At 44.2% G+C, this 26,107-nt stretch overlaps 4 protein-coding genes across 4 annotated transcripts; 2 read left to right on the top strand and 2 right to left on the bottom strand.

Moving 5' to 3' along the window:
- On the top strand, positions 6,183–7,218 carry LOC110434816 (serine/threonine-protein phosphatase 7 long form homolog). Its single transcript, XM_021459551.1, has 3 exons — positions 6,183–6,439; positions 6,526–6,720; positions 6,813–7,218. The coding sequence occupies exons 1-3, from the start codon at positions 6,189–6,191 to the stop codon at positions 7,216–7,218; spliced, it is 852 nt and encodes a 283-aa protein (XP_021315226.1). The 5' UTR covers positions 6,183–6,188.
- Positions 7,580–8,941, top strand: LOC8068889. Its single transcript, XM_021459550.1, has 5 exons — positions 7,580–7,676; positions 7,740–8,031; positions 8,122–8,214; positions 8,290–8,703; positions 8,783–8,941. The coding sequence occupies exons 1-5, from the start codon at positions 7,591–7,593 to the stop codon at positions 8,939–8,941; spliced, it is 1,044 nt and encodes a 347-aa protein (XP_021315225.1). The 5' UTR covers positions 7,580–7,590.
- LOC110435094 lies at positions 9,490–11,687 on the bottom strand. Its single transcript, XM_021460460.1, has 6 exons — positions 11,606–11,687; positions 11,269–11,469; positions 10,917–11,188; positions 10,629–10,850; positions 10,203–10,539; positions 9,490–10,118 (listed from the first exon to the last, which is right to left on the bottom strand). Exons 3-6 carry the CDS (start codon positions 11,043–11,045, stop codon positions 9,577–9,579), a joined length of 1,230 nt encoding a protein of 409 aa, XP_021316135.1. The 5' UTR covers positions 11,046–11,188; positions 11,269–11,469; positions 11,606–11,687; the 3' UTR covers positions 9,490–9,576.
- LOC8064278 lies at positions 14,864–16,363 on the bottom strand. The gene is made up of 2 exons (XM_002452230.2): positions 15,184–16,363; positions 14,864–15,098 (listed from the first exon to the last, which is right to left on the bottom strand). The coding sequence occupies exon 1, from the start codon at positions 16,361–16,363 to the stop codon at positions 15,470–15,472; it is 894 nt and encodes a 297-aa protein (XP_002452275.1). The 3' UTR covers positions 14,864–15,098; positions 15,184–15,469.

Genomic DNA, 26,107 nt, shown 5'->3' with positions numbered 1-26,107 from the left:
CGAACCGGCCACAAAATAATTGAACCGGTATATATATATATATATGGTAAATTTTTCCTACTCTCTAGGAGTAGTTACTCCCTCTCCTTTGGCACATATGAGAGACGAGATGCCACTAGTTAACGGGTTACAAAAACTTCATCCGTTTACATGATATTTGTATTTGAGAACCAAAAATCGAATGGCATGATAATTGGCGTGGAAAGCAGATCAAGCTCACGCTTGGTTCAGCTTAACACATAGTTCATAATTTCATATTCATAGTTGATAAAAACAGTCACGGGCTCATGGCTAGCAAGGCAGCAACACAACCTCATAGGTTCTTTAATACAAAAAATAACAACATGCATGATGCCGTGATAAACTGGTAACAAAGTTCCAAACAAGTTCATGCTAAAAAGACAATCACGAACACAAACAACAGACATTTCCCTCCCCAAGCCGCCCAGCGCCAAAAGAAGCCCTAAAGATGCAATTTCCATGAATACCCCTGAGTAGACCATGTCGTTCTGAACATCCAGAGGGGTAACTTTGGAAAAACTCAAAACATCACCGGTTCGCATGAAACCGCCCGGTTCACTGGTTTGACCGGAAAACCGGCCGGTTCAACCGGTTTTCACCGGTTCGATTGCATTCCGATCCTCTAAGGTGAACCGGACCGGTGAAGGCTCCGGTTCGGTATTTTACCGGTCGAACCACCGGTCCGGTCCGGTTCGAATAACTCAGGATAACAGTATGTGCTGCTTGGCAACAAGCCGTACATACGTCCTCAGCTGCTTGGCAACAAGCCGTACGTACACCGTTCTACGAACGGAATGTAACAAACACTAGCATATATGTATGCCAATCAGACAACACACACCCGTGATTTAGCAGGCGACAATTTATATGTATGCCAATCAGACAATTTATATCCACACACACTAGCACTATATGTATGCCAATCAGAGAGCAAGCGAAATCTGTTTTATATGGTTTAATTTAATTAGCAACATTTCAGCATACGGCAATTCTGATTTAGCAGGGCTACCGTACCGTACTACCACCATTAACATGTTCCGGTGACTCCGTGAGGATACTCCAACATTATTAACATGTGCCCCTGAGGATATCAGAGTAGCACATACAGTACCAACTAGTCTGGATTGTTTCCCTGGAGTGGACGGGAGTTGCGCTGCGGCTGTGGCTGCAATTCTGCAACTTCGTCAAGGTCTTCACTCTCACCACCAGTCCTGGTCCACAAGGGTAAAACTATTAGCAACAATTCTATATGCAACCGATAATACAAAATACCAAATTGTAATAATTTGAGAAGAGAAATCAAATTGACATACTTCTTCAGATGATGACTCCTGTCCTGATGACTCCTCAGGTCCTGAAAAGCTCACACTCTGACCATACTGATCACCCTTGGCCTTCTTACCAGAAGGTGTCTCAGACTGGATTCCTCTCTTCATGTCAGCCTAAATAAAAAAAAGGGTGAGATAATTGCAAAAGAAGAAGAGACTTAGGCCTTGTTTAGTTTGGGAAAAATTTTGGATTTCGCTACTGTAGCACTTTCGTTTGTTTGTGGCAAATATTATCCAATCATAGACTAACTAGCATCAAAAGATTCGTCTCGCGATTTACAGGTAAACTGCGTAATTAGTTTTTGTTTTCGTCTATATTTAATGCTTCATGCATGTGCCGCAAGATTCGATGTGACATGGAATTTTGAAAATTTTTGGGAACTAAACAAGGCCTAAAAGGCAACTGACTGCTGCACACCTTCTTGGATGTAGCATTCTTTTTGTCTTCTAGAGCACTCGTTCCATCATCTTCTGTAAACTCACCGGTGTCACCTTCTGTAAAATACTAAAATTCAGTATTGCAAGCAAAGAATTGAAAACTAAAAGTAAGAGAATGCAATTGGAACGTTCGTGCAAAACAATCATACACCTTTTAATATCTTTGATGGCATATGTAGTTAACGTATGAACTAATTACATAAATAATCCTAAGTTTCATCAATGCAAACTATTGAAATCATTTATGCGGCCAATGAAATGTTACATTGGACCATCCAATATGGTTATATCATTTTGTTTTGAAACATCGATAGCAGTTAAAAAAACTTACAACTAAAAGCATATTTTAAGTCTGCAGTATGCATTACTAGGACTGTCACAAGTGGGTTCAGTAAATAAAGCTGCTAATAAAAAATAATTACAGAGATTGTTTTAATATAACCAGTGTCTAGCCACAAGAACAGTACAAGTATCAATCCTAAAGGGAAAAGACCAAAGAGAATTTTTTTTTATTTTTAGCCCATTTTTAAAACAAATTTCAATTTTAGCCCGGTTTGCAAAGATTTTTCAAATCTAGGCCGTTTGGCCCCGCCACCATGCATGGCGGGGCAAAAACACTGCACCCCGCCATGCATGGTGGCGGGGTTGAAGTGCCACGTGGCGCCTGGGTGGGCGGGGCCTGCTGACGTGGACCCCGCCACACGCCATGGCGGGGTACGTGGACCCCGCCACCGATCATGGCGGTTTGCAACCCCGCCGCGCATCATGGCGGGGTGCACCCTGCAGTGATAAGGCCGCGGTCTCTGTTTCAAACGCGTCCTCCCCCACACCCCGCCGCGCACCTCGCCCTGCGCCCGCGCCGCCACCGCCCCAGCCCCCGCGCCCCGGCCAGCGCCCCCGCCCCCGCGCCCCGGCCAGCGCCCCCGCCCCCGCGCCCCGGCCCCAGCCCCGCTCCCGCCGCCGCGGCGCGCACCCCGCCCCGCGCCCGCAGGCCGCGTCCGCGCCCCGCCCCTTGCCAGCCCGCCGCGGCCGCGGACGTGGCCGCGCCGAGCCGCGCCTGGACGCCCCGCCGGCCGCGGGCTGGTACGGGGGTCCCCCTCGGCTGCCTTGGAGGTCGCCCGGCTCCGTGCCCCATCTCTCCGTTGAGGCCTCCGGTGAAGGTATTTTTTTAAAAATTAAACTATTATTATTAGCTATTTATTATTATTATTTAACAATTATTATTAGTTTTTTAATAGTTTAAATTTTTTAGTTATTTAATATTATTAGAGTTATTAATTTAGGGTTTAGGTTAGTTAGTTATGTAGTAATTACTTAGTAAGTTAGTTAGTTAGTTGATAATTTAGGTTAGTATAGTTGATAATTTAGGTTAGTATAGTTGATAATTTAGGTTAGTATAGTTGATAATTTAGGTTAGTATAGTTGATAATTTAGTTATTTATTATTTGGGTTTAGGGTTTAGTTTGTTAGTTATTACTTAGTATGTACTTAGTTAGTTATTTAAAATTTAGTATATTTGATGATCGGATGTTAAATCGTTTTGTAGATGGATTACGGTGTAAGAGTTTTTTACAGAGGAAGTGTTAGGAGAGAGGATTGTCAGTTTGAGGATATGTCTGAGGATTTGGAATGGTTTGATGGTCCCCCTAGTTTTAGTGATCTATGTGAGCGTTTGAGTTTGAAGTTTGGCGATTCTTTCACACTAAAGGGTAGGTTTGATGTTGGAAAGAATAGGGCACACTATGTGATGATTGAGTTGTGCAACCAAGCTGAGTGGTCCCGATACAATAGGGTCATCCAAGGTTCGAATGTAGGCATGGCTGAGTTGGTGTTGGAGACTGTTGAGAATGAGGAGCCGTCCTTCGACGACGGTGGTGATTGTGGTGTGCAGGTCCAACAAACTATGGAGAGTATGGACTTGGATGGTAATTGGACGCAGGAGCGGGTTCAATCTCCTCCAGTTGGTCAAATAAGAAATGATTTTGATGTAGACGAGTTTGAACAAGAGGAGAATGAGGCGGCAGAGGATGAAATGATTGGTTATGATGTTTGCTCTGATTCTGAGGAATCAGAAAATGAGGAAGTAGGTTCACCTGGCATGTGTGCACCGGTTCGTGGCATGCCCTCAGGAGTTCCGCTTGAGGTACTTCATGCAACGCACACTCACGGCAATTTAGCCACAGGGTATCCAGTTGATGGAGAGGAATACGAAGGATGGGGTCGGGTTCGAGTGGCGGAACCTTACGTTGCACCACCCTCTTATACATCGGCAGAGCTTACACAGCTGAGGGAGGCTGGCTTGCCCTTTACCGGTGTTCCAAATTATATGGATGTCAGCATGTCGCATATGGCGGTTTGTGACACGGGTTTGCAGATTTGTAAGGAATCATTGTACAACCATGAAAATTTAATACTCAGGAAGGGAATGCTTTTCAATACGATGTCTGAGATGAAGTTGTTCCTTCAGGACTATGCTGTGTATCATCATAGGCCGTACACGGTTCGGCATTCCGACAAGGAGGTAAAATTTCAAATAGTATGCAAGGCAGGGTTCCCGTGCACGTGGAAGTTGAATGCACGGAAACGGTCGAGTGATGGGAAGTGGAAGGTAACTTCAGTGGAGCAGCCGCACAGATGCCAGACTAACAAGGGCAAACGGTACCATCCCCAGTTGACGGCTCGATACCTTGCTCGCCGTATATTGGGTCTTGTAGATGCGGACAACGACGTATCGGTGTCTTTCTTGCAGGAGACCATAGCCATTTTGTTGGGTATGAGGTAACATATGGAAAGGCCTGGCGGGCAAAGCAAATTGCCCTGGCAATTCGGTGGGGTAGTTGGGAGGAAGCCTATAACAGGGTTCCACGCATTTTGTGTGCAATGCAACACTTCAACCCTGGCATGAGATGGTTCATATACACAGGAGGGTTTTATCTTCAGAACCCGTTGAGGCATATTCTGTACCGTGTGTTCTGGTATTTTGATCAGTGTAAGCGTGCATTTCAGTATTGCCGGCCAGTTGTTCCAGTTGACGGCACATTCCTCACCGGCAAATACAGAGGTACATTGATGATGGCTGCTGCTGTAGACCCTGAGAATCAAATTGTGCCACTGGCTTTTGCTTTGGCAGAGGGGGAGAACAATGATTCATGGTCATGGTTCATGCGTCTGCTCCGTCTTCACGTCCTTGGTCCTTCTCGCACCATTTGTTTGATATCGGACCATCACATTGGAATTCTTAATGCTGCCGGTGAACACATTGATGGGCACCCACCCCTAGTGCATCGTTGGTGCATGAGGCATTTTGCCGCTAATTTCTGGCGCCGTCAACGGAAGAAGGAGGTGGCAGACAAGTTAAAGGAACTTTGTAATAAACGTACGGAACACCAGTTTAAGGAGACAATGGCGGAACTACAAAAGATGATGAACCGAGCGGGCAAGGAATGGTTAGATCAGCAGATGGAAAATAAAGCGAAGTGGGCATTAGCATATGATGAGGGTGGGTTTCGGTATGGCATAATGACAACAAACTCCTCTGAGTCTTTCAATCGTGTGTTCAAAGGCGTTCGATCTCTACCAGTGTCCGGTATTGTTGAGTTCTCTTTTAAGAAGTGCAATGAATATTTTGTTACGCGGTATGGCCTAGCCCTGAGGAATGAAGAGGAGCTTGGAAGAAGGGGGAAGGCTGCACACGAATATTTGCAGGAGGCTGAGGAGTTGTCCAAGCAACAGGTTGGTGAGCCCTATGGACGAGAAAGACTTGTTTTTAGCGTACGAGCTAGAGGGGGCACAAACCTTGGCGGCGAACGATTTGGTGGGCGAACGTACCGTGTGGATCTCGAAAAAGTAGAATGCAGTTGCAACGTACCTCAGATCATGCATGCCCCTTGCTCACACATGATTACGTCTTGTCGGCTTAGAGGTTTTGACCATACAGTTGAACCATACATGTCACCCTTGTATCTCCGTGCCAACACCCTAAATGTTTGGGAGAAGAGTTTCGAGTCGTACCTTGACGAGTCGCAGTGGCCTCCATATTATGGTGAGGACTACGTGCCTTATCCGGATCTAAGAAAGGTAGGGAAGGGAAGGAGGAAGAAGAAGCGACTGAAAGGCGATATGGACAATATGAAAGGTTATGGCGATGACATGTATGGTGGCGGTGACTTCAACGAAGAACGTGCGCAGAACCTATGCAGCATTTGCAAGAAACCTGGTCATAACGCTAGATTTCATAGGAGGGGTAGACAAGAGGTTGTTTATTAATCTTTGTGCTTATCAAAATTCTTAGTAATCATGCATTTATGTTATTTGTCTTCAAATTTACTTGCTTTGTCTTATTACTAATGTTAATAATTGTACTAATGTTGTTTATTTCATTTTTGAAACAGGCGGGCTACGATGGCGGCGCGGGCACCTCATCCCCGCTTTAGCCTCATTGAGGCGGACTACGACAAGGACCACCGGGCCAAGGCCTTGTCGGAGCAGCAGAGGCCGTTGTGTGTGCTTCGTGGTCGCACGCACCACGTACACAGCTGGAACGAGCGATACGCGCCGTACATTCGTCGTGCAGGCTTTCTTGAGATCGTCCGGGTCTACAACAGTGGACTTCCCACTCTAGACCCTGCAGTTCTTACTGCTTTTGTTGACAGGTAACATAGCATTTTACATTACTTTAATTTGTTTGTTAAATATGTGCCCTCAAATAATTGATATACACAACATTATAACGATGCAGGTGGAGACCAGAGACGCACACCTTCCACACACCTTGTGGAGAAATGACTATCACATTGCAGGATGTGAAGATGATATTGTGTTTGAGTTTGTCTGGTCATCCGGTGACTGGGGTCGTCGATGAGTCTACTTGGCTAGACTTGGTACAGGAGTTTTGTGGCAGGCGGCCATCAGATGCTGAAGTTAAAGGCACCAAGTAAGTTCATATTTGAGTCCCATTGAAATTACTAATACAACCGTTTTAGATACATCTATATTTATACAATATTGGTTTACTGGTAATTGCAGGAAGACCTCAGGAGTCTCGACGTCTTGGATTACGCAGAACTTTGGTGCAGGACCACCGCCTGATGCTCCAGATCATGAGGTGGAGATGTATGCAAAGGTGTGGTTGTGGCACTTCTTGGGGGGTTTCTTGTTCCCTGATTCCTCAGGAGACAGCATCAGCTGGATTTTCCTGAGGATCCTTATGCAGCCACTGGACAACATTGCCGGCTACAGTTGGGGTACCGCGGTGCTTGCATGGACATACCGTCAGCTTTGCCAGGCCTGTCGTCGCCAGTCTTCGAATGGAAACCTAGGTGGCTGCTCATATCTACTTCAGGTTTGGATTTGGGAGCGTTTTCCAGTTGGAAGGCCCACTAAACCTCCGGATTTGCCTGTAAGTGCATTTGCTATTTCGATTTGTTCATAACACTTAAGGCATTTGTGACATTATGTTTGTGTTAATTGCAGGTATGGGTACATGAAGATGTTGGACCCACCGCCCTTTTCCTGTGGACAGATGCTAAGGTAGTCAGGGGCGAAGCAGACAGGAGGTACAGGCAGTACACTGACGAGCTAGACGTGTTGACACACAACTACGTAAGTTCAATTCACTTTTAGTACTAAATACACTATTAATGCGTTTTATTTTGAAATACTAAAAATAAGTTTACAAATTTTGCAGGTCACATGGTCACCGTGGTCTCGGTGGGAGCTAGAGGGGTACCTTAGTCCACGCTGCGAGGAGGAGGATAGCGATTGGCTTTACGATGGCCCACTCATCTTCTTCCATGTGGTCGAGATGCACTACCCTTGCAGGGTTTACAGACAGTTCGGGAGGCTGCAGGGGATTCCACCGCTGTATTCCACAAACGCTGAGCTGCATAGGTATGATGGCACTTTGTTTGTTTCCATTAACTGGCTCGTTGCTAATGCAATATATTTTTGCAGGATTGATCGTAGGTTCCGGTCCACGCAAAAGGATTGGGCGGTCAGGCACGATGCACATTTGCAGACTTGGTATCACAGGCAGGTTCCCCTCGTCAACTCACTACCACCGCACGACCCGGCCAGATGGATGGAGTACCTACAGTGGCTGCACCGGAGTACGAGGACTCATATCATGGTCCCGTACACCAACACCCCTGCAGATGAGGGTGGTGAGGATGACATCGCCGATGCGTTCGACGAGGCGCAAAGGGTTGACAAACAGGTTCTTAGGGCCCCCTTAAATAGATATGTGGTAAGTACCTTGGACTTTCATGTATTATTTGATGTTTATGGCACAACAGTTGTCCAAATGATCGAGTTAATGTTGTGTATGATGTTGTAGTCACAACAGTTGTCTAACTACTCCGAGGAAGCTAGTAGGCAACTGTTCCGGAGTAGAGACGACAAGAGCAACCCTCTTCGCAGCTTTGTGAAGGTACTTTCGATAAAAAAATTCATTATTACAAAGCAATTACAACTGAATAATGCATGTTGTCATTTTAACCTGCAGAAAATCAAAAAGGGCTGCAAGAAGTTAGCGGCTAAGCTGAGCTGTGCAGACACGACATATGCGCCTCCGTTGCACCCCATGTTGTCTAGGAGCCAGACGGCCTCGATGTCCACCAGAGCTACTTCGGCTAGGGCCGCTTCCTCCTCTGTACGTACTCCACAGTACACAGGGAAGGGTCCAGCGGACGTGGACGATGACGACGAGGCCCTTCAGTACTCCACGACTAGTGGCGACGACGACGTCGACGAGTTACAGTGGGAGTTCACCGGTCACGAGGAGATGGGTACCTCACAGCTAGGCGGTGCTCCTATTGGTACACAGGGGGTGGAGTACACACAGGAGTACACACAGGGGGTGGAGTACACACAGGGGGTGGAGTACACACAGGAGGAGTACACACACGTCGAGCACCAGGTGCCTATGCTGTGCTTTTACTTTTCTATATTTGCATGATTCAAAAATTAAAATTGCTCATTAGGGTGCTTGTTTGTAGGGTACTTCGTCCACACAGGAGATGGAGCGTGTCCATAGGCGGCAGCGCGAGAGGCAGCGGCGAGACCGCACGGACGTGGGGTGGACAAGCAACGTGGTGCCTACCAATCCTAGGAGGCGACGGAAGCCGCGAAACCGCTACACCCCTGGCGATGATTAGATTATACATGTTTAGCAGTTGGGACTTGTCATGTAGTACCTGTGACATATTGTTATTTCCAGCACGTTGGTAACTGACATATTTCTAGATATTTGATGTACCTTTTTTAAGCATTAGTGAGAATTATTTAAGTTGTTCGTTCTAAAGTATCTTTGGTATTTACGTAAAAATCTCAGTCTTGCCAAACCAGCTGCGAACCAGGACAATCGGTTAACAAAAACCGAACAAAGACAATTTCTGGCTACCCCGCCATGGCTGGGGGCGGGTTAGGGGTACCCCGCCATGGGGCATGGCGGGGTACCCCTAACCCGCCCCCAGCCATGGCGGGGTAGCCAGAAATTGGCCAGAACCCCATGTACCTTTCATGGCACTAATCAAAGTGACTTCCTCTATTGCTTTTTAAATATTACACAAAAAAATAGCACCTAAACACGCAAGAAACAAAACTTTTAATTGTTATATTAGTTAAACATATTAGAAAATCTTTTTAAATTGTTATGTTAGTTAAACATTCTGACAGCTGTGGACTTTGGCGAGGAGCGATCAAATTGAAATACGTCGGAGTACAAATTATTACATGACAAGTTTCATAGTACAAAAGTCTCATCCCTAAGCCACTCACATACATTACCACATCAATCAAACTGCGTGCACCACTGCGTAAGCAACTCGTCCTCGGACTCCCAATCGTCCACTACAGCCTCCTTACCCATGCTCGCCTCCGCTGCCTTGGCCTCACTAGCCTGTCTCTCGTAGTAAGCTGCCTCCGCCTCTTCTGCCGCCTGAGAGTATAACTGTCCCTCTTCCTCGGTCATGTCTGTTGGCCACCATGAGTCGTAGACCGATGTCTTCTGGTTGTGGTATGCAGCCTCACCCTCCTCTGAGGCACCGACAGGCATCGGCCCTGACGCCTCACCCTCCTCTGCAAGACGAAGTAGGTCGCCTATCCTTCCCATTTCATAGTCATGCTCCTCCTGAGGGTACCCCAATTCCTCGGCAAGACGAATGAGGTCTCCTATCCTTCCGGTGTCGTCGTCTTCCTCCGCCTCGGCCTCCTCTTCGACCACAATCGGACGGCTAGCAGTGCCACCAACTGCACCGTCCCGCCCTAATATCATATTCTCCGCGTACTTAGCACGGCCCACATCTGCTTGCCAGTTTCCGGTGCATCCAATCTCTGTAAGTACAAAATTTAAAGAATTAATAACATATTCATTTCAGAGAAACAAACAGTTTCACTTTCAAAAATTAAATGACTCACTAGCACATAATGAGGCAATAGTATCGTTCAAGCATTGCATCTCAACTCGCTCAGCCTCCTCCGCAGCCTTCCTTGCATGCTCTTCAGCCTTGCTTGCACGGTACTCCTCTATCTCCTTTTCCCTCTCCTCGGACCACTTCTTCCATGCAATACTCGCAGGGTTACGAACACGCAACTCCTGGGCGAATGCAAGCATTTTCTTCTTATGGTCCTTCACAAAATCAGTGACGTAGTTTGCAGGATAACCTCTCGTCTTGCGAACTGCTACTCTTGCCTTATATTCATCTTTGAACTTAAACACATCATCAGATGATTCCCATTTGCATTTCTGAGTGCTCTGTTACGGGAAATATATGAATACAAAGTTAGCGTACAAAAACAAATATATGAGTATAGTAGTACTAAATGTGCACAGTCCTAGCAAACCTCATCATAGTCGATCATGTGGCCACAGAAGTGGCCAATCCCAAGACCTGAAGGAACTAGGCCGTAGCTAGCTTCAACACCACATTTGCACATCACGGGAGGCGCAATAGACCTCCGCTTCTTCTTCCACTCTGGAACCTCCTCCTGCTTCTCAGGCTCTGGCCAATGGCTCTTTGGACCATAGATCCACTCCTTGAAACGGCACTTTCGAAAACCACGATCCTACAAAAAGAACACATTAGAACACACATATACCAACTGAAATTTTAAGATTGAATCAAAACTTACTTCACGCCGCAGAGGACAAACAAACTCTAGTTCATTCCGTGGATTTATCACGGCTTGTTCTCCGCAATGACACTTCGGAGGATCCTCGAGCCGCCGTGCAGAGGCGACGGCCTTCTCTTCCTCCGTCATAGGAGGAGGGTTAGGGGGGGCGGAACCCAGCGAGTAAACAACTCACGTTTGCAATGATCAACGCCGGGGTAGAAAAGCAGAATTCTTGGGTCAAACTTGTCCGGCCCGTCGATCCATTGGAAGAAAAAGCACCGGAAGTAGGGCTACAAAAGAGTTTCAATTGTCTCATTGGGAATAAAAACATAAAAAACCAATAAGAAAAATAAAGGGCACAGTGACTTACGCTATAACTATAACAAGTATAGAAGCAACGTGCCGCAGTATCCGGATGTCTCGACTGGCTCACGTGTGCCGGATGTCCACAATCACAGTTAGGAATAGGTTCCTCGGGAGGCACGGGGGCATCCTTGCAAGACACATCGGGGTACAACTCTCTAGGACGACCCTTTTTTCGCCAAATCGACTCACGATACGAGTCCTCCATCTAAATATGCGAAAATAATTCAACACAAATCACATAACTAAACAAAGTAACGTAACAAGAGACTTACTAAACATATTAAAAATAAACAATTGAAGTTATTTAAACTATGAAAACGTAAAGGTTGTAAGAAATTTACCTTCTCCAAACGAGGGGTGGCCGGAAAAACAACCGTGGAGAACGACGAGGTGGGGAATACGCAGCGGAGAGGGACGCCGAGGCAGGGCAATGGGGGTGAAGGACGACGCGGAGGGGCACCGGAGAAGAGCGGAGCTCGGGTGTGAGAGAGGGAGAGAAAGAGAGACCCTCGGGCTGAGTGAGGGAGAGAAATGAGAGAAAGATGGCCGTTCGGCCGGCTAAGTAGGGCGCGGGCATACCCCGCCATGATCCACGGCGGGGTACCCCTACCCCGCCATGATCCACGGCGGGGTCCACGTCAGCCCACTTTAGCCACGAGTGCCATGCAAATGCCACGTGGCAGGGTGTACCCCGCCACCATGCATGGCGAGGTCCAGTGATTTTGCCCCGCCATGCATGGTGGCGGGGCCAAACGGCCTAGATTTGAAATTTTTTTCAAAAACGTGTCAAAATTGAAATTTGTTTTAAAAATGGGCTAAAAATAAAAAAAAATTCACCAAAGGCAGGATATATTTACAGCAAAATGAATGCAACCAAGATATCCAAGCTTCAATAATCCACAAAGTGAGTCACACATTTCTTTTCCAATCAGACATTGCCATTAGTACCACAAAAGGATACACCATTAGGATGAAGTAACTATTTGTTCAATAATGTTCTCTCATAATAGAGATTTCAGTCACATTTGGTCAAAAAAAAAAAGAGATTTCAGTCACACATTTCTTTTCCAATCAGACATTGCCATTACTACCACAAAATGATAGACCATTAGGATGAATAAAATATTTGTTCAATAATGTTTTCTCATATAGAAATTTCTGTCACACATCCCTTTTCCAATCAGACATTACCATGACTACCACAATAGGATACACCATTAGGATGAATTAAATATTTGTTCAACAATGTTTTCTCATATAGAAATTTCAATCGCTATATCTGCAGGCAATGCTGCACATTGATCCGCTAGCCATAGAGCTAAAACAATTTCAGAATCAAACATACAGCATGCAAAAAGGAACGGTAGCATGCTAACAAAAACTTTTGCACCAAACATCTATTGATCACATTTTAGATAAAGAGACTCAACAGTTGTCAAAGCACAAAAGGGCACACAACAATATCCAATCAGATAATAGCCTAATCACTTTTCAGAGTATGTTCATTGCTTGAGTTCAAACAAGCTAGATACTGGTTTAAAAAGTTACAGCAAAAAGCCTACTTGAAGGCCCAATTTGCTTTGTTTGAGCTGAGTAAGTTGAAAAGTCCATAAATAAAACACACACCTTACTGGAGGCTGAGCTACCAACTAGCAATATCACCGGTGTAAATAACTAAATATGGAGCAATGTTTTCTGATCGTCCGATTAATCATGATTAATCGTCCTTATCGGTACTTAGCACTCGATTAGGGCCTTTGATTCGATCAGAGCGATCAGAAACCTGATCGTCCGATTAATCGTCGATTAATCGCGATTAATCGTCCGATCAGGTCTCTTGACCAATCAGAGCTAATTGGCACATTGGCTGCTTTTGGCCTGGGCTACATTTATTTGGGCCAAGCTCATTAGGGTTTCTCTTATATACCTCATCCCCACTCTCTCTCCTCAGTCCTCACTCCCAACTCTAGCCTTCAGCTGCTGAGCTTGCTGCTCGTGCATCTGCTGAGCTGCTGAGCCCCCTCCCTCCCTTCCAGATCCAATCCAAGCAGTCCCCTGCTGCCTGCTGCTTCCTCCTCCCTCTTCCCTACTGCAACTGCAAGTCTACAACTACATACATATATGATATATAGTGCTACTATATGCTGGACGATTATATGGATGATTAGTTCGATCAGAGGTCGATTAATCGTCCTGATCGTCCTGATCGGTAGCAGACCGATTAGAAACGATAAGCCGATCAGAAAACATTAATATGGAGTCTTATGGACAAGGACTATTTTCATGGCTAAATAAATGCATTAATAAAGATAATCAAAAGGGTACACGTGCAACATATACCTACAACATAAGTCAATCAATTCATACAACCTTGAATGATCTAAAAGTGAGCACACGACTTGTTTCAACTGCATGTTGCCACTGCTACTAAAAAGGCATGTATAGCTAACACAAATGAAATGTTTGTGCTTTCCGCCTAATTCCTGTCATGATTTAAGCTATCACATCACATTTTTTAACGAAGTTGTATTCTTTGCTGCCTATAAATTCTAATTCACAGGAGACTTGTGCAAGCAATGCTGCATTGATGAGATAGTCATACAGCTAAAAGAATTGCAAAGTCAAACATACAACACCCAGAAAAACGTGAGGCCTGCTAACAAGATTTTTTGAATGAAACATGTATTGATAACCACTTTGACGAAGTCGTGACTGAGACTTAGCAAACATCAAAGCACACAAAGGACCACAACAGAGAATAATAACCTAGACATGTACCTTGTATCCACATTCACTAACTTGAGCTCAAAGATACCAGTTTTAAACTAAAGACTGCAAGCATTACTTTAAGGCTGAATATGATCAATTGAGGGTTCAGTATATTGAACCACTAACAAATAAAAGAACACAGCTTACTAGAGTCTATACTAATGCATCCAACAAACAGCAATACGACCACAACTAAAATGAAATTTTTATAGAAAGGCCAAAAGGAGCTATTTTTATTATGGCTAAATGAATGCAGCCCCAGATAATCTAGAGGATATACATATACTTGCAACAGAAATCTGTTAATCCATAGTTCCATACAGCCATAAATGATGTACAGACTGAACAGCATGACTTGTTTCAACCACATGATGCTATTACAACTTAAAAGGCATGCATAACTAACACATGTTAAATGTTTGTCCAGCAATGTTTCCCTGCCAACTTCCAGTTATCCAGCATACACCCGCGACAGAAATCAGTCAATCATACAGTATCTATGGTATGATTGTTTCTATCGCGCATTGTTGGTAGTCGTTATAATTAAAAAGCATGCATAACTAACACAGATTAAATGTTTGTCAGTAATACTTTCCCACACATTTTATGGAGTGCACAGCATTTTAACATAACCATATCCTTTGTAGCGTAATTTCCAATTAACAGGGGATATTTGCAAGCAATGCTGCATCAAACTGCTAGCCATGCAAGAAATGCAACTGCACAATCAAAACACACATACAACACCCAAAAAGACGTGTCTGGCATGCTAACAGGAATTTGTGATCCTGCTAGCTCTTTGATGGCGCTTCGATCCTATACCAGTCACATTTTGGGCATAGTATTGCAGGAATCAAACCTCTCATAAATAAATATATGACCAGCACAAGTATAAATCCTAAAAGGAAAAGGCCAAAGGCAGTTTTTTTATTTTTATTATTTTGGCTAAATGAACACAACCAAGATATCCCTGAAAGATTCAAAAATGGGCAGCGCACCTGTTTCGCCGAATTCTTTGGAAGCCATTTCAGCCTTACTTGATCCACTATCTCCATTGTCGTTTGGCTGCAATACAAAAAATAAATAAGCAGAGTTAAACAATTGCAAAAAGCGAGAGAGAAAAAGTAAGAAATAATTGTTTAGAGAAGACCTTAGGCAATGAAGGCGTGTAGAAGTGCACGAATGGGAGAACAGATAGAGATCGAACGCTTGGTCCAATATCTTTAGACTCCAAGGAACCAACTTCAATTGAAAAAATTCTTCCTCCCGAATCAATACAGATTGTTGCTTTGCCATCAACATAACCAACCGGTGTGGGAATATATGTTGTCTGGACTGCACCGGGCTGAAGTGTGACCTCCAAGTTAATATCTCTATTGAAACTCCACACAGCAGGGTCACTATCAGTGAGGCTCCATATAGATATGGTGTTCTGTTCAGTCCTGATCATTCTCATCTTCTTCTGCAATTCCAGCAAATGCAAAACCTTCCGAAGTTCCAAAAAACATTCCAAAATCTGCATATGCACCTTCAGGGGCAAACACCACAGATAGTTTCTGGACAGTAAGATCAAACTTCAGGGCTGCTCGCACCTCCTCTCCCTGCAGCTCATGCATCTCAAGAGTGAAGTAGAGAGCATCTCTATGGAGCACAGGAGGATTGTGCTCTAACAGCGGGTGCTCAGTATAACGATCATCCTTCAGTAGATATATCTCACCCCATTCATCTGTCTCCTGGCTGTAGATGCACGCCCAGGTTTCATTAAATTCAAATAATTTCCTCTTGTCGAAGGTCACAAGTTCATCATCACAGCCCACAAAAATCACACGAAAATCATGAACAGCGTAGCAATCTGGATCCCTGCACTGCGGGTTGTTAGCACACATTACCGCCCCGGCTTGGTACTGATACGAGCGCGGGGGCTGAGGTAGGAGAAAGTGTTCACCGCTCAACGGTTTCCAAACTATGAGATCGGGAGTGGTGCGGAGCAGAAGCACGCGACCCTGGCGGACGTCGAGAGCGTACCAGTTGTCCGTGCCGATGTCCGGCGAGAAGGTTGGGAAGGCGGCGGCAGCAGGAACGAAGCGATCCATCTGACGACCACTCACTGGGCTTGGGCTGCTGTGAAAGTACCCCAGGAACGGCGGCCTGCGGTAGCGTTCGGCGTAGGCTAAGAAAAAGCCGGGGCTCGTGAGGAGGCGCTGCCAGTTTTTGGAGACCAGGGCGGCGCGGACGAGGAGCGCTGGGTCGGAGGGAGGGATACGTATGGCTATTTCGATCACAATGTCGTCCATGGCGAATACTGTCCCCATGGGATCGAGATTCTCCATTGGGGGCAAGGAAAAGCGTGGCTGCGTGCGTTAGTGGGAGTGAGAGGAAGAATAAGGAAAGGAAACTTGTTCGAGTGGGAGTGAAAGGAAGGAAACTTGTTGAGATCAGTAGAGTTTGGACGTGTGCCGAGGAAGAGCATGCGTGCGGAGGAAGAAGACGAGACTGGTTTGAGATCTAGCTAGGGTTTGGCCGCGCTGGCCGTCACGTCATTTGGGCTTGGGCAAAAAAATTTCAAATCCATCGACCCAAAAGACAGGAAGGGAGGCCGCGTGGGTGCGCGGGGCCCGCTTCCAGACAGAGGAATTCGGCCTCGCTGTTGGGAGGGATGGGAGAGAGGGAAACCGCAGCTGGGCGGCGCGGCGTGAGTTTCTTGTGACCTCTCGTCTCTCAGCATAGGATTCATGGTTCCGTTAACCCACTCCGGAGTCCGGCCCAACTAGTCTGGTATTGGCTCTTGGATTGGATGCCTCGAAGGCCCATCGCGCCCGATTGTCGAAGCTCTAGCTCCTCCTTCTTCAGGTTTATTATCGTTACCCACCTGTACGTGCTAATTTCACAGTGCAAGGCTGGCCTTTATGTTTAGTTTACCCCAAAAACCAAAAAGTTTTCAAGATTTCTCGTCATATCAAATCTTGGGGCATATATATAAAGCACTAAATATAGACGAAAACAAAAACTAATTGAACACTTTGTCTGTAAATCGCGAGACGAATATTTTGTGATTGGATGATATTTGCCACAAACAAACGAAAGTGCTACAGTGTCAAAATCCAAAAAAAAATCACAACTAAACAAGGCCTTAGGCCTTGCTAATTTGACAGTGCAACGCCGGCCTTATCTTAGGCCCTGTTTGATTCCAAATGTTCTCAAAATTTTCCATTACATCAAATCTTTGGACACATACATAAAACATTAAATATAGAGAAAAATAAATAATTGCAAAGTTTAATTATAATTTGCAAACATTAAATATAGAGAAAAATAAATAATTGCAAAGTTTAATTATAATTTAGACAAATCTAATTAGTGCGAAACATCTCTTAAGCTCAAGCAAAAAATAAGTTCAAACGAATAGGCTATAAGCCATATATTTTAAGTCGACACATCTCTTATAGTGCGCTCCTCCCTGGAGCTGGAAAAATGGACCGGCATTTGGGTATGCATATGCCTGGGTCAGAGTTCGTCACTGTGTTTAGTTTCTAAAACGAAAAAATTAGCAATCTGTAAAAAAGATTCGTCTCTCAAACTGTACAATTAGTTTAAATTTTTGTCTATATTTAATACATTATGCATGCATCTAAAGATTCGATGCGGCGAGGAATCTTGAAAAAAATTGAGTTTTAGGATAGAAATAAACAAGCCAATAGAGAACCTGGGCTGTTTTGTTGGAGCCCAGAGGTTGCAGCCCTAGCATCATGCCTCCAAAATCCAACACCTTGGGCCTTGTTTAGGCATTGTTTAGTTCGCAAAAATTTTCGTTTTTGGCTACTGTAGCACTTTCGTTTTTATTTAATAAACATTGTCCAAACAAGGAGTAACTAGGCTCAAAAGATTCATCTCACAAATTACAGCTGTGCAATTAGTTTTTATTTTCATCTATATTTAATGCTCCATGCATGCGACCAAAGATTCGATGTAACGGGAAATCTTGAAAATTTTTGCGAACTAAACAAGAAGTTAGTCCCTGAACGGAAAAAATTCACGACACTGTAGAACTTTCGTTTGTTTGTGGTAATTATTGTGTAATCATGGACTAACTAGGCTCAAAAGATTCGTCTCGTCAATTCCGACCAAACTGCGTAATTAGTTTTTATTTTCGTCTATATTTAATATTTCATACATACGCCTAAAAATTCGATGTGATGAGAAATCTTAAAAAAATTGAGTTTTCAGGCGGAAGTAAACAAGACCTTCGTTGCTACCTGGCCAAAAAAAAAATGTTTTAAATTTCGCTCACAATCCTACGAGACGACTGCATCAGGGATCATCATTCGAACCCGAGACCGAACCTAGCTGCGCTGTTTGGTTTGCAGCGTTGAGTTCCACCCCACCGTCACGATGGCATTCGCATTCCAGATCAACTCGATCGTGCCGGACGAGCTCGATCCGTGAACCAAATACGCTAGCGTGTTTGGACGAGCAGGGGCCGGCCGGTCCCGGGCCGGTCAAACTGGGTTCACAAAAGGTGATATGTCTTGTGGTTGCGTTGTGGACTCCAGCTCGATCGTTCACATAGGCTGGCAACTAGCATACATGCAACGGCTTCTCCACTGGTTTGAAAAATTATATCTGAAAATATTGTTTACTGATTTATTATATAAAAAAAACAGACAAGTGATGCGAGCCACCCTAGCGTCGTGAGTGACACAATGCAAAACAGCCTGTCTCAGATCGTTAATTATTTTCACCTGCATCTGTACGTGCTAATTTGACAAGGAAGGCCAGCCTTATCTTATTTGTTTTGCATTGCTTGCTCCAATCGGTCAATATACTTGGTAATCATCGTACGTATTTTACTAATTTATTAGTTTCTTATTATTACTTTTTTTTTGCGACTAGTTTCTTATTATTACTATGAAATAGCAAATGTCACACGTAAACAAGGAGTAACAACCAAGCCACGCCGGTTCGTACAGACGAGGGTAAAAGTGAAAAGACCATATGCATGTATATAAAACTAGTACTATATGGAGAGAGCTACGTGGTGACCAAGGCTAGCTAACAATTCGAGTACTCTCCAACTGCTCTTAAATACGTACTGCATGACGTTTGCGACAAAAAAAAACCGTAACATCTTATTCGTTTAGCTGATAAGTTATGGTAGAAAGTATTATTAGCTGATTTATTGTAAGAGGAAAAACATATGCGCATACCAGTAAACCGCTACTCACTGTCTGTATTTCTCCCTCTAAATTAAATATACACATGTACACTCCACTATATATGCTTGCGCTTGCACGTAACTGGATGGGCAAACGGCTGCGTGTGGCACGTCAGCTAATGGATGGGATGGCGACGCGGAGCAGCCCACGTGCCTTGGCTGGCGACCACCCGTGCAGCGAATCTCGTCACCGACGCGTGGGGCCAGTGCTCCATGGCCCGCCCTGTGTCCTGTGCCTGTGCGTCACGCACGAATGCCATACGATGCAGCTTGCACCTTTGACCCCCCAACAGTACATCCAGCACGACAGGGTCACGGAACGCTAAACCTTGTCAATTGTCATTCAGCAGATTCTACTGAATCTATCAGATGATATTTAGTAATGTTTTTTTCTAAGGCATCCACCTAAAAAATTTTCATCCATCACATCGAATCTTTGGACATATACATGAAACATTAAATATAGATAAAAAAATAGACTAATTATACAGTTTGGTTAAAAATCGCGAGACGAATCTTTTAAGCCTAGTTAGTCAATGATTAGCTTTTAAGTGCTACAGTAACCCACATGTGCTAATGACAGATTAATTATGCTTAATAGATTTGTCTTGCAGTTTCCAGATGAGCTATGTAATTTGTTTTTTATTAGTTTCTAAAAACTTATCCCGACATCTTACGACACATCCGATGTGATATCTAAAAAATTTTCATCTACAATCTAAATAGAACCTAACTATAGCTTTTCAACAAACAGGCTCGGGCTGTCTCTAAAATCTCACTATGCACTCTACTTGTCAGGGACAAAAAAAATAAACATCCATGCGTGTCAATTGTGCTTCGCCATATATACTACATGTTAGCTCAGCGGTAGATCCAGTATAAAATTCTAATGTATGATGTGTGTGGTTTATATATAAAACTATTTATACTTTAAAGTGAATGAAGAAATCTAGTGTTTGGTAGTATAAAGGAAAGGGGCGTACTACTTAATAAAAATCTAAGTTTTCACAAATATATATAAAAAAAAATCTGGAGGTGGGGGCTGCCGGCTGCAGGCCTTGTTTAGTTCACCCCAAAACCAAAATCTTTTCAAGATTCTCCGTCACATCGAATCTTGCGGCACATGCATGGAGTATTAAATATAGACGAAAATAAAAACTAATTGCACAGTTTATCTGTAAATCACGAGATGAATCTTTTAAACCTAGTTACTCCATAATTGGATAATGTTTGTCAAATAAAAACGAAAGTGCCAAGGCCGCAGAGAAGAGATTCCTGAGCCACACAGACACAAGCAAACACAAGCACGGGCACGAGGTGTGGTTGGTTGGTGGAATTTCTGTCCCCCTTTCATAGGCCCTGCTCCTCCGCTCCCCACCATCCACTGATCACCCAGTACTACCAACAATGCACTGGACTGGAGTATCCTAATCCAGTAATCCACACCCTCACCCTCCGGGCAGGCTCCGGATAAGCTAATCTAATCCCACCTTTGGGTTAAAATAATCTGGAAATTCCGCTGCGGTGCTGCCCGGACCGGCCCTGCACTGCCACTGTCACGCTGCTCACGCCACACGCAGCATGCATGTCCTTGTCCCCGAAACCCAACTTTTCTTTATTTTATTTAAGTTTTATTTAGTTTCTAAAAGTTTTTGAATTTAGCTACCGTATAATTTTCGTTTTATTTGGTAATTAGTGTCAACTCATAGGCTAATTAGACTTAAGGATTTGTCTCGCGATTTACGGTGTGCAATTAATTTTTTGTCTTCGTTTACATTTAATGTTCCATCCACGTGTCTTGAAGGTTTGATGTGATAGCTGAAAAGTTTTTGAATGAAGAACTAAAACAAGGTCTTTGTTATTTTTTTATTACGAAAACCCAATCATTTTTCCCCTTTTGATTGATGATGATCAGACTCCATCATAATCCCTAGGGATGAAAACGGTACGGATATTTTCCGACCGTATTCGAGACCGAATTCGTTTAGAGGGGTTTAGATCTGTCCGTATTCGAGTTTGAATATTCAACATCCGATACCGTATCCGTATCCGAATACTTAAATCGTATATTTGTGATGTCGACATCCAATCATATCTTATCCGACATGGTTGATATTATCCGTATTCGAATCCGAATCCGACCAAAAATATAAAAACAAATATGATATCAGTGATATCCGTTCGTATCCGATCCGTTTTCATCCCTAATAATCCCCATTCCCAAACTTGACCTCTCTGACTGACTGACTGACTCCCGCAGCTAATCACACTTGTTTGTCTTTCTCGTCCCCCTTTTCTTTTCCTCTCCGAGGAGCAAGGACGGACGACGAGTATCTTTCTCCCATCCTTAGCGGCCGCTAAACACGTTGGTTTTGATTAATTAATTAAATGCCGCTGCTCTGTGCACCCCGTGGAACGCACACAAATCGTGAGCGGTCTCCACGGGTTAAGCTGCTGGGATCGAGGCCAGTTCACATGACCATGATCCATGAGCCAAACTAGCTAGCTAGCTAGCTAGGGAGTCTTCTTAGGTCGCTGTGAGTGCGTGCGAGTGGTGCACATCGTCTTCGTTAATTTCTTGGTGTGGACTTTGGAATGACGACTTGCCCAGTAAACCTAGCTAGGCCAAGTCAAATAAGGTAATAATGCCATTGGGTATATATCTTTTTCTTGAACCAGTACTTACTTGAAGAATATCCTCGAGCTAGTGAATGTTTCACTGTCTGTCCTTTTTTTTCCTTCTAGGTCTTTGTGATGTATATCGACGGCGGCGTGTGGCTGAATTGTACACACGCTCGATGGCGTGTGGAACGGTTGTTCCTCATTCTACCTCCCACCAGCCACATGATGAAACTAAAGGTAAGGCTAACTGATCTCCCACTCATCAAGATAAAAAAAGGGAAACCTATGTGTGATAATACTAGCCATTCTTGAGATATCTTGTGTCATAGTCTATGCAGTTAGTACGTCTGATTTAAGATGGCATCGTGCTTCGCCCGTTCTGGAAAAGAACTGCTCCCTCCGTCCTATTGAAAAAGTCATTTTTTTCATTTAGATTTCTTGTTTGACTGTTTATTTTATTTAAATTTATATGTAAATAGTAAAATAAATAAATCATTGTTAAAAATTTTAATTGACAAAACAAGTCATAACAGAATAAATAATATTTGTATAAACTTTTTGAATAAAACGAACGAAAAAAACCTAAAAGTAAAAAATGACACTTTCGACAGGACTAATAGAATAGATGCAATGAAATTAAAGGCAGGCAAGTCCGTTCTGAAAAAGAAACGATTGCATCAATGCATGGCATGGGCATGGCATCCAATCTAGCTAATTAAGGTATGCTAGGCCCGGGCAGACAGCCACCAAAACAAAACTAAGGTCACCCTCATGTTTGGTGTGTGCCTGGGTATACAGCAAAGCGTGCGCAAGGGAGAAGAGAACAAAGGGGGTCGAGCTAGAAATGGCCAGTGCAGTGTACGTGGACGGACAAGGACCGCCCCGGCCCGGCCCTTCGTCCTCGTTCATTCTCCCTGTCATCCACCCGGCTCCTTTCTTGCACTCCGATCCAGTGCGCCACAGCATCATCAAACGCGCGCGTGTTCCTTCTACTCGTGCAACAAATCAAACAGCAAATGCTCAGCACCCAGCCTCGTACACGAGCTTGATTGCAAAGTACTGTACGTACACTGTAGAGTGTAAACGCGACAGGCTCATTTTCGTCCCCTCATCATCGAGCTCAGCATAGGTTGACCAAATCACACAAAAGACCACTGCCACTGAACGGTGGGCCCAGTGCCGTTTAATCTTTTTTTTGGGGGTGTTTAATTTTTTTTTTGGTGTGTGTGTTGCCGCTGAACGGGGCTGCACCTGCACAGCTAGCTGCACGGGGCGATCCGTCCACTACGGCCAGCGAGAGCAGTAGCAGTAGCAGGGAACGGGGCCGGCGGTGGGAGGTGCGGTGCCGGGCCGGGCCGGCAAGGGACACGCATTGATGAAGCAGGCAGGCCCGTGCCGCTGGTCCGCGGGGCCCGCACGGCACGTGATCCGTCGAGTGAAAGCCGAGAGCGGCTGTGCTGTTCCTGTGTTCCACGGTACTAGTAGTAGTACGTGCCAGCCTGACGGCGTTAGACCGGGAAGGCCCCCGCCCGGCCCGTCCGGAGCAGTGCAACGCGACCAGCCTTCCATGGCTCCCATCCAGCCTGGCCTGCTGCATTGGACCGGTCGAACGGGTTGGCTACGCGCGGCTATCCGTTGGGTCGTGGCAGGGTCGCCATCGCCATGGCCACACTGACCGGCAAGCCTTCCGCGCGCCCCCCTGCCGGTCGTCGCAGAAACATTTCCTGTGGTTTTACTTATTTTAGACTGGTCTCTAACAATCGTCACCCAAAATACAAGACTCATTTGTCCTTTGGGTAGCGCTACAGTTAAAAGGTTCTATACCTATTTTTAGTCTTCTCCAACAACAAGACCTAAAAGACAACACTCTCTGTAAATGGGTCTCGAGGAGAGAGAATACCCAAATTTGGGTTATGTCTCTCCTGATACCCAAAATAGATCTTCTGTATGGGTACTCTGTTGGAGGCTATAGGTATTGTGTTGGAGACCCATTTTAGGTTTGGGTTCCTAAATGAGTCTCCTATTGGAGACAGCCTTAGTTATTACTAACCTGCCGATGACTTTGTAAACACATATAAGTACTATATAGCTAGCAATATATGAGAGAGGCTGTTCGGTTCCTATCGAAACTCGTTGACCGTGTGTGGCATGGTTTTGCAATAGAGAAAGCTGTGTCTGCGCACACTTTCATGGCAACGCGAGGTGGGAAAACCAAACACTCCTAGTAGTATTAATTACTCCTAGTCCTACTACCACTAGTTTTGCAAGAAAATACATACACCCATCTTTTTCCATAATGGAGATGCACGTCGACAGAGAAAGCCTAAGGTCCAAAGTAATCCGATTTCAAAGAGAAACGTGTGCCGCTAGCCATGGATGAAAGGGGACAGACCTTCTTTTGGACGGGACGGGCGGAAAATAGTGCTTCACAAAGTTACCGCGAAATAAGCATACCTTGTGAGAAATAAGGCATGAGAATGACTAACTCAAAAATCTTTCATACTTGAATAGACATATTGCTATTAACGTGGACTCATATACAATGTTGAGTGTGACTATGGAAAGATTCACAAAAATCTTTTAGTTTTGAGTGAGAAATGTGTGTCACAAGCCTCACACTAAAAAAGCAGATATCGCCACTTATCTCGTGAAAGCGACCTCAAAGACACGAAGACCTATTTTTAGTTTCACATATGTATATATACCATTAACTATATATTGAAAATGAATGGGGACCACAAGAGCGAAGTAGATAATATTTTTGTCTGAGAATGCAAGAAAAGATCCGAAGTGACTGAACATTCATTAATTGTATATTTCTATTTGATATATGTTATCTTGTAGCTAGTCTACACCATGAAAGATGACAAACACACCCCACGGAAGAGAAGGACAAGGAGAAGTATGGTAGATACTCAAAATATTTCAATGATTAGAAGAGACGTATAATTGTTAACATGGATTTAAACATAACATAGTACATGACTAACCCAAGGTTCACAAAAAACTTTTAGTTCTTAGTGAGAATTAGGTGTTGCCAACCTCACACTAAAAAGGGGATACAATTATACATCTTACGAAAGTAACTCGAAAGACGCATGGTATATTTTTTTAGTCTGAGAGATATGTAAGCTGCTAGCGAGAGACGTGTCACAATAGACATTGACTAAAATAGCAAATACAACGATGTCTTTGTATGGAGAATATTGTAAAAGGCCTACAATGGAACATTACCCCGGCCGGTGTTCTCAGGTGAGATCGGCCACGCTATGACCCGAACATCACAACACATATGGACAAATGATAGCGTAGACACATGAACACTATATATGTTAGAAAAAGAAAGATTTGTGCCTTCCTAGATCAACCAATCCTATATTCCTATATATGTAGGTGGGAGTGGACAAGGATATAGGGGTCGGCTCCACGTGCCACGAGAACCCCTATATGTTGTATCAGTGTTGCAAGATAGCTTTGTCCAGCTAGGATGGGCCATTATGCACGCAAGGCCGTCGTATAATAGGCTGCGTCGAACCGTGCTCGATCTTGTGCAGCCATAACATGAATATCCAAAGTGCAGCTAGCAAGTGAACCCGTGAGACTTCAATGGCTATAGTTATGGGCACCATAATGGACAATTGAGCCCCATTATAGATAAAGAATGCAAAGTTCGTATTGACAATGGTTGTACTATTTTCTTTTGCATGTTCAAAGTAGCGTAAACTCACCAAGTGTAATTCTATAGATATATGATGTTATGTGAATATCAAAGCAAATTGTATTCTTTATTCAGTTTTGGTAGTGTTTTGGCTATGCACCTGCACAAGTATTGCTTGTCCCAATAGACCGACACCTTTTCTTATCTTTTTTCCCTCTCGTGTGCAGTGGTAGTTGAAAACTTGGTTTCCATACGAGCAAGTTTAATAATACAGCCAACTTGCTGGTTGTAAGGTTTCTTACAGCCTTCTCCCAGCCCACCCATACAATAGTTAGCTATTCACTATTAATACATGGCCCACTTGTCTCTCTCACAAAGTTTTTTGGTTTTTGTGTCTAAGCTGGCTGTAAGCTTACAGCCTGCTTCTCCTCTCTCTCCTCCCTTCTCTCCTCCACATCAGCATTTAGCCAGCTTACAGCCCACCATAATACTTGCTCTACTTGTCACGAAGGAGACAAAGCTTTAAAAATCTACATGGGAAATTAGCATTTGCAAACTCTAACAACGACCGTAGCTAGGGTA

The sequence above is a fragment of the Sorghum bicolor genome, chromosome 4, assembly GCF_000003195.3.
Source record: "Sorghum bicolor cultivar BTx623 chromosome 4, Sorghum_bicolor_NCBIv3, whole genome shotgun sequence".
NCBI classification, from domain to species: domain Eukaryota; kingdom Viridiplantae; phylum Streptophyta; class Magnoliopsida; order Poales; family Poaceae; genus Sorghum; species Sorghum bicolor.
The sequence above is the reverse complement of the archived record's forward strand: the minus strand, read 5'-3'. Positions and strand labels throughout refer to the sequence as shown.

What these genes read in the sequence shown, in the direction of transcription:
- LOC8068889 (XM_021459550.1), top strand. Translation starts at nt 7,591, where the DNA reads ATGCACTACCCTTGCAGGGTTTACAGACAGTTCGGGAGGCTGCAGGGG. An exon ending in CCCCCTTAAATAGATATGTG is followed by an intron (nt 8,032 to 8,121) that starts GTAAGTACCTTG and finishes ATGATGTTGTAG; the next exon opens with TCACAACAGTTGTCTAACTA. An exon ending in CTCTTCGCAGCTTTGTGAAG is followed by an intron (nt 8,215 to 8,289) that starts GTACTTTCGATA and finishes TTTAACCTGCAG; the next exon opens with AAAATCAAAAAGGGCTGCAA.
- LOC110435094 (XM_021460460.1), bottom strand. Translation starts at nt 11,045, where the DNA reads ATGACGGAGGAAGAGAAGGCCGTCGCCTCTGCACGGCGGCTCGAGGAT. An exon ending in TTTGTCCTCTGCGGCGTGAA is followed by an intron (nt 10,851 to 10,916) that starts GTAAGTTTTGAT and finishes TTCTTTTTGTAG; the next exon opens with GATCGTGGTTTTCGAAAGTG. An exon ending in ACATGATCGACTATGATGAG is followed by an intron (nt 10,540 to 10,628) that starts GTTTGCTAGGAC and finishes TTCCCGTAACAG; the next exon opens with AGCACTCAGAAATGCAAATG.
- LOC110434816 (XM_021459551.1), top strand. Translation starts at nt 6,189, where the DNA reads ATGGCGGCGCGGGCACCTCATCCCCGCTTTAGCCTCATTGAGGCGGAC. An exon ending in CTTACTGCTTTTGTTGACAG is followed by an intron (nt 6,440 to 6,525) that starts GTAACATAGCAT and finishes ATAACGATGCAG; the next exon opens with GTGGAGACCAGAGACGCACA. An exon ending in GCTGAAGTTAAAGGCACCAA is followed by an intron (nt 6,721 to 6,812) that starts GTAAGTTCATAT and finishes TGGTAATTGCAG; the next exon opens with GAAGACCTCAGGAGTCTCGA.
- LOC8064278 (XM_002452230.2), bottom strand. Translation starts at nt 16,363, where the DNA reads ATGGAGAATCTCGATCCCATGGGGACAGTATTCGCCATGGACGACATT.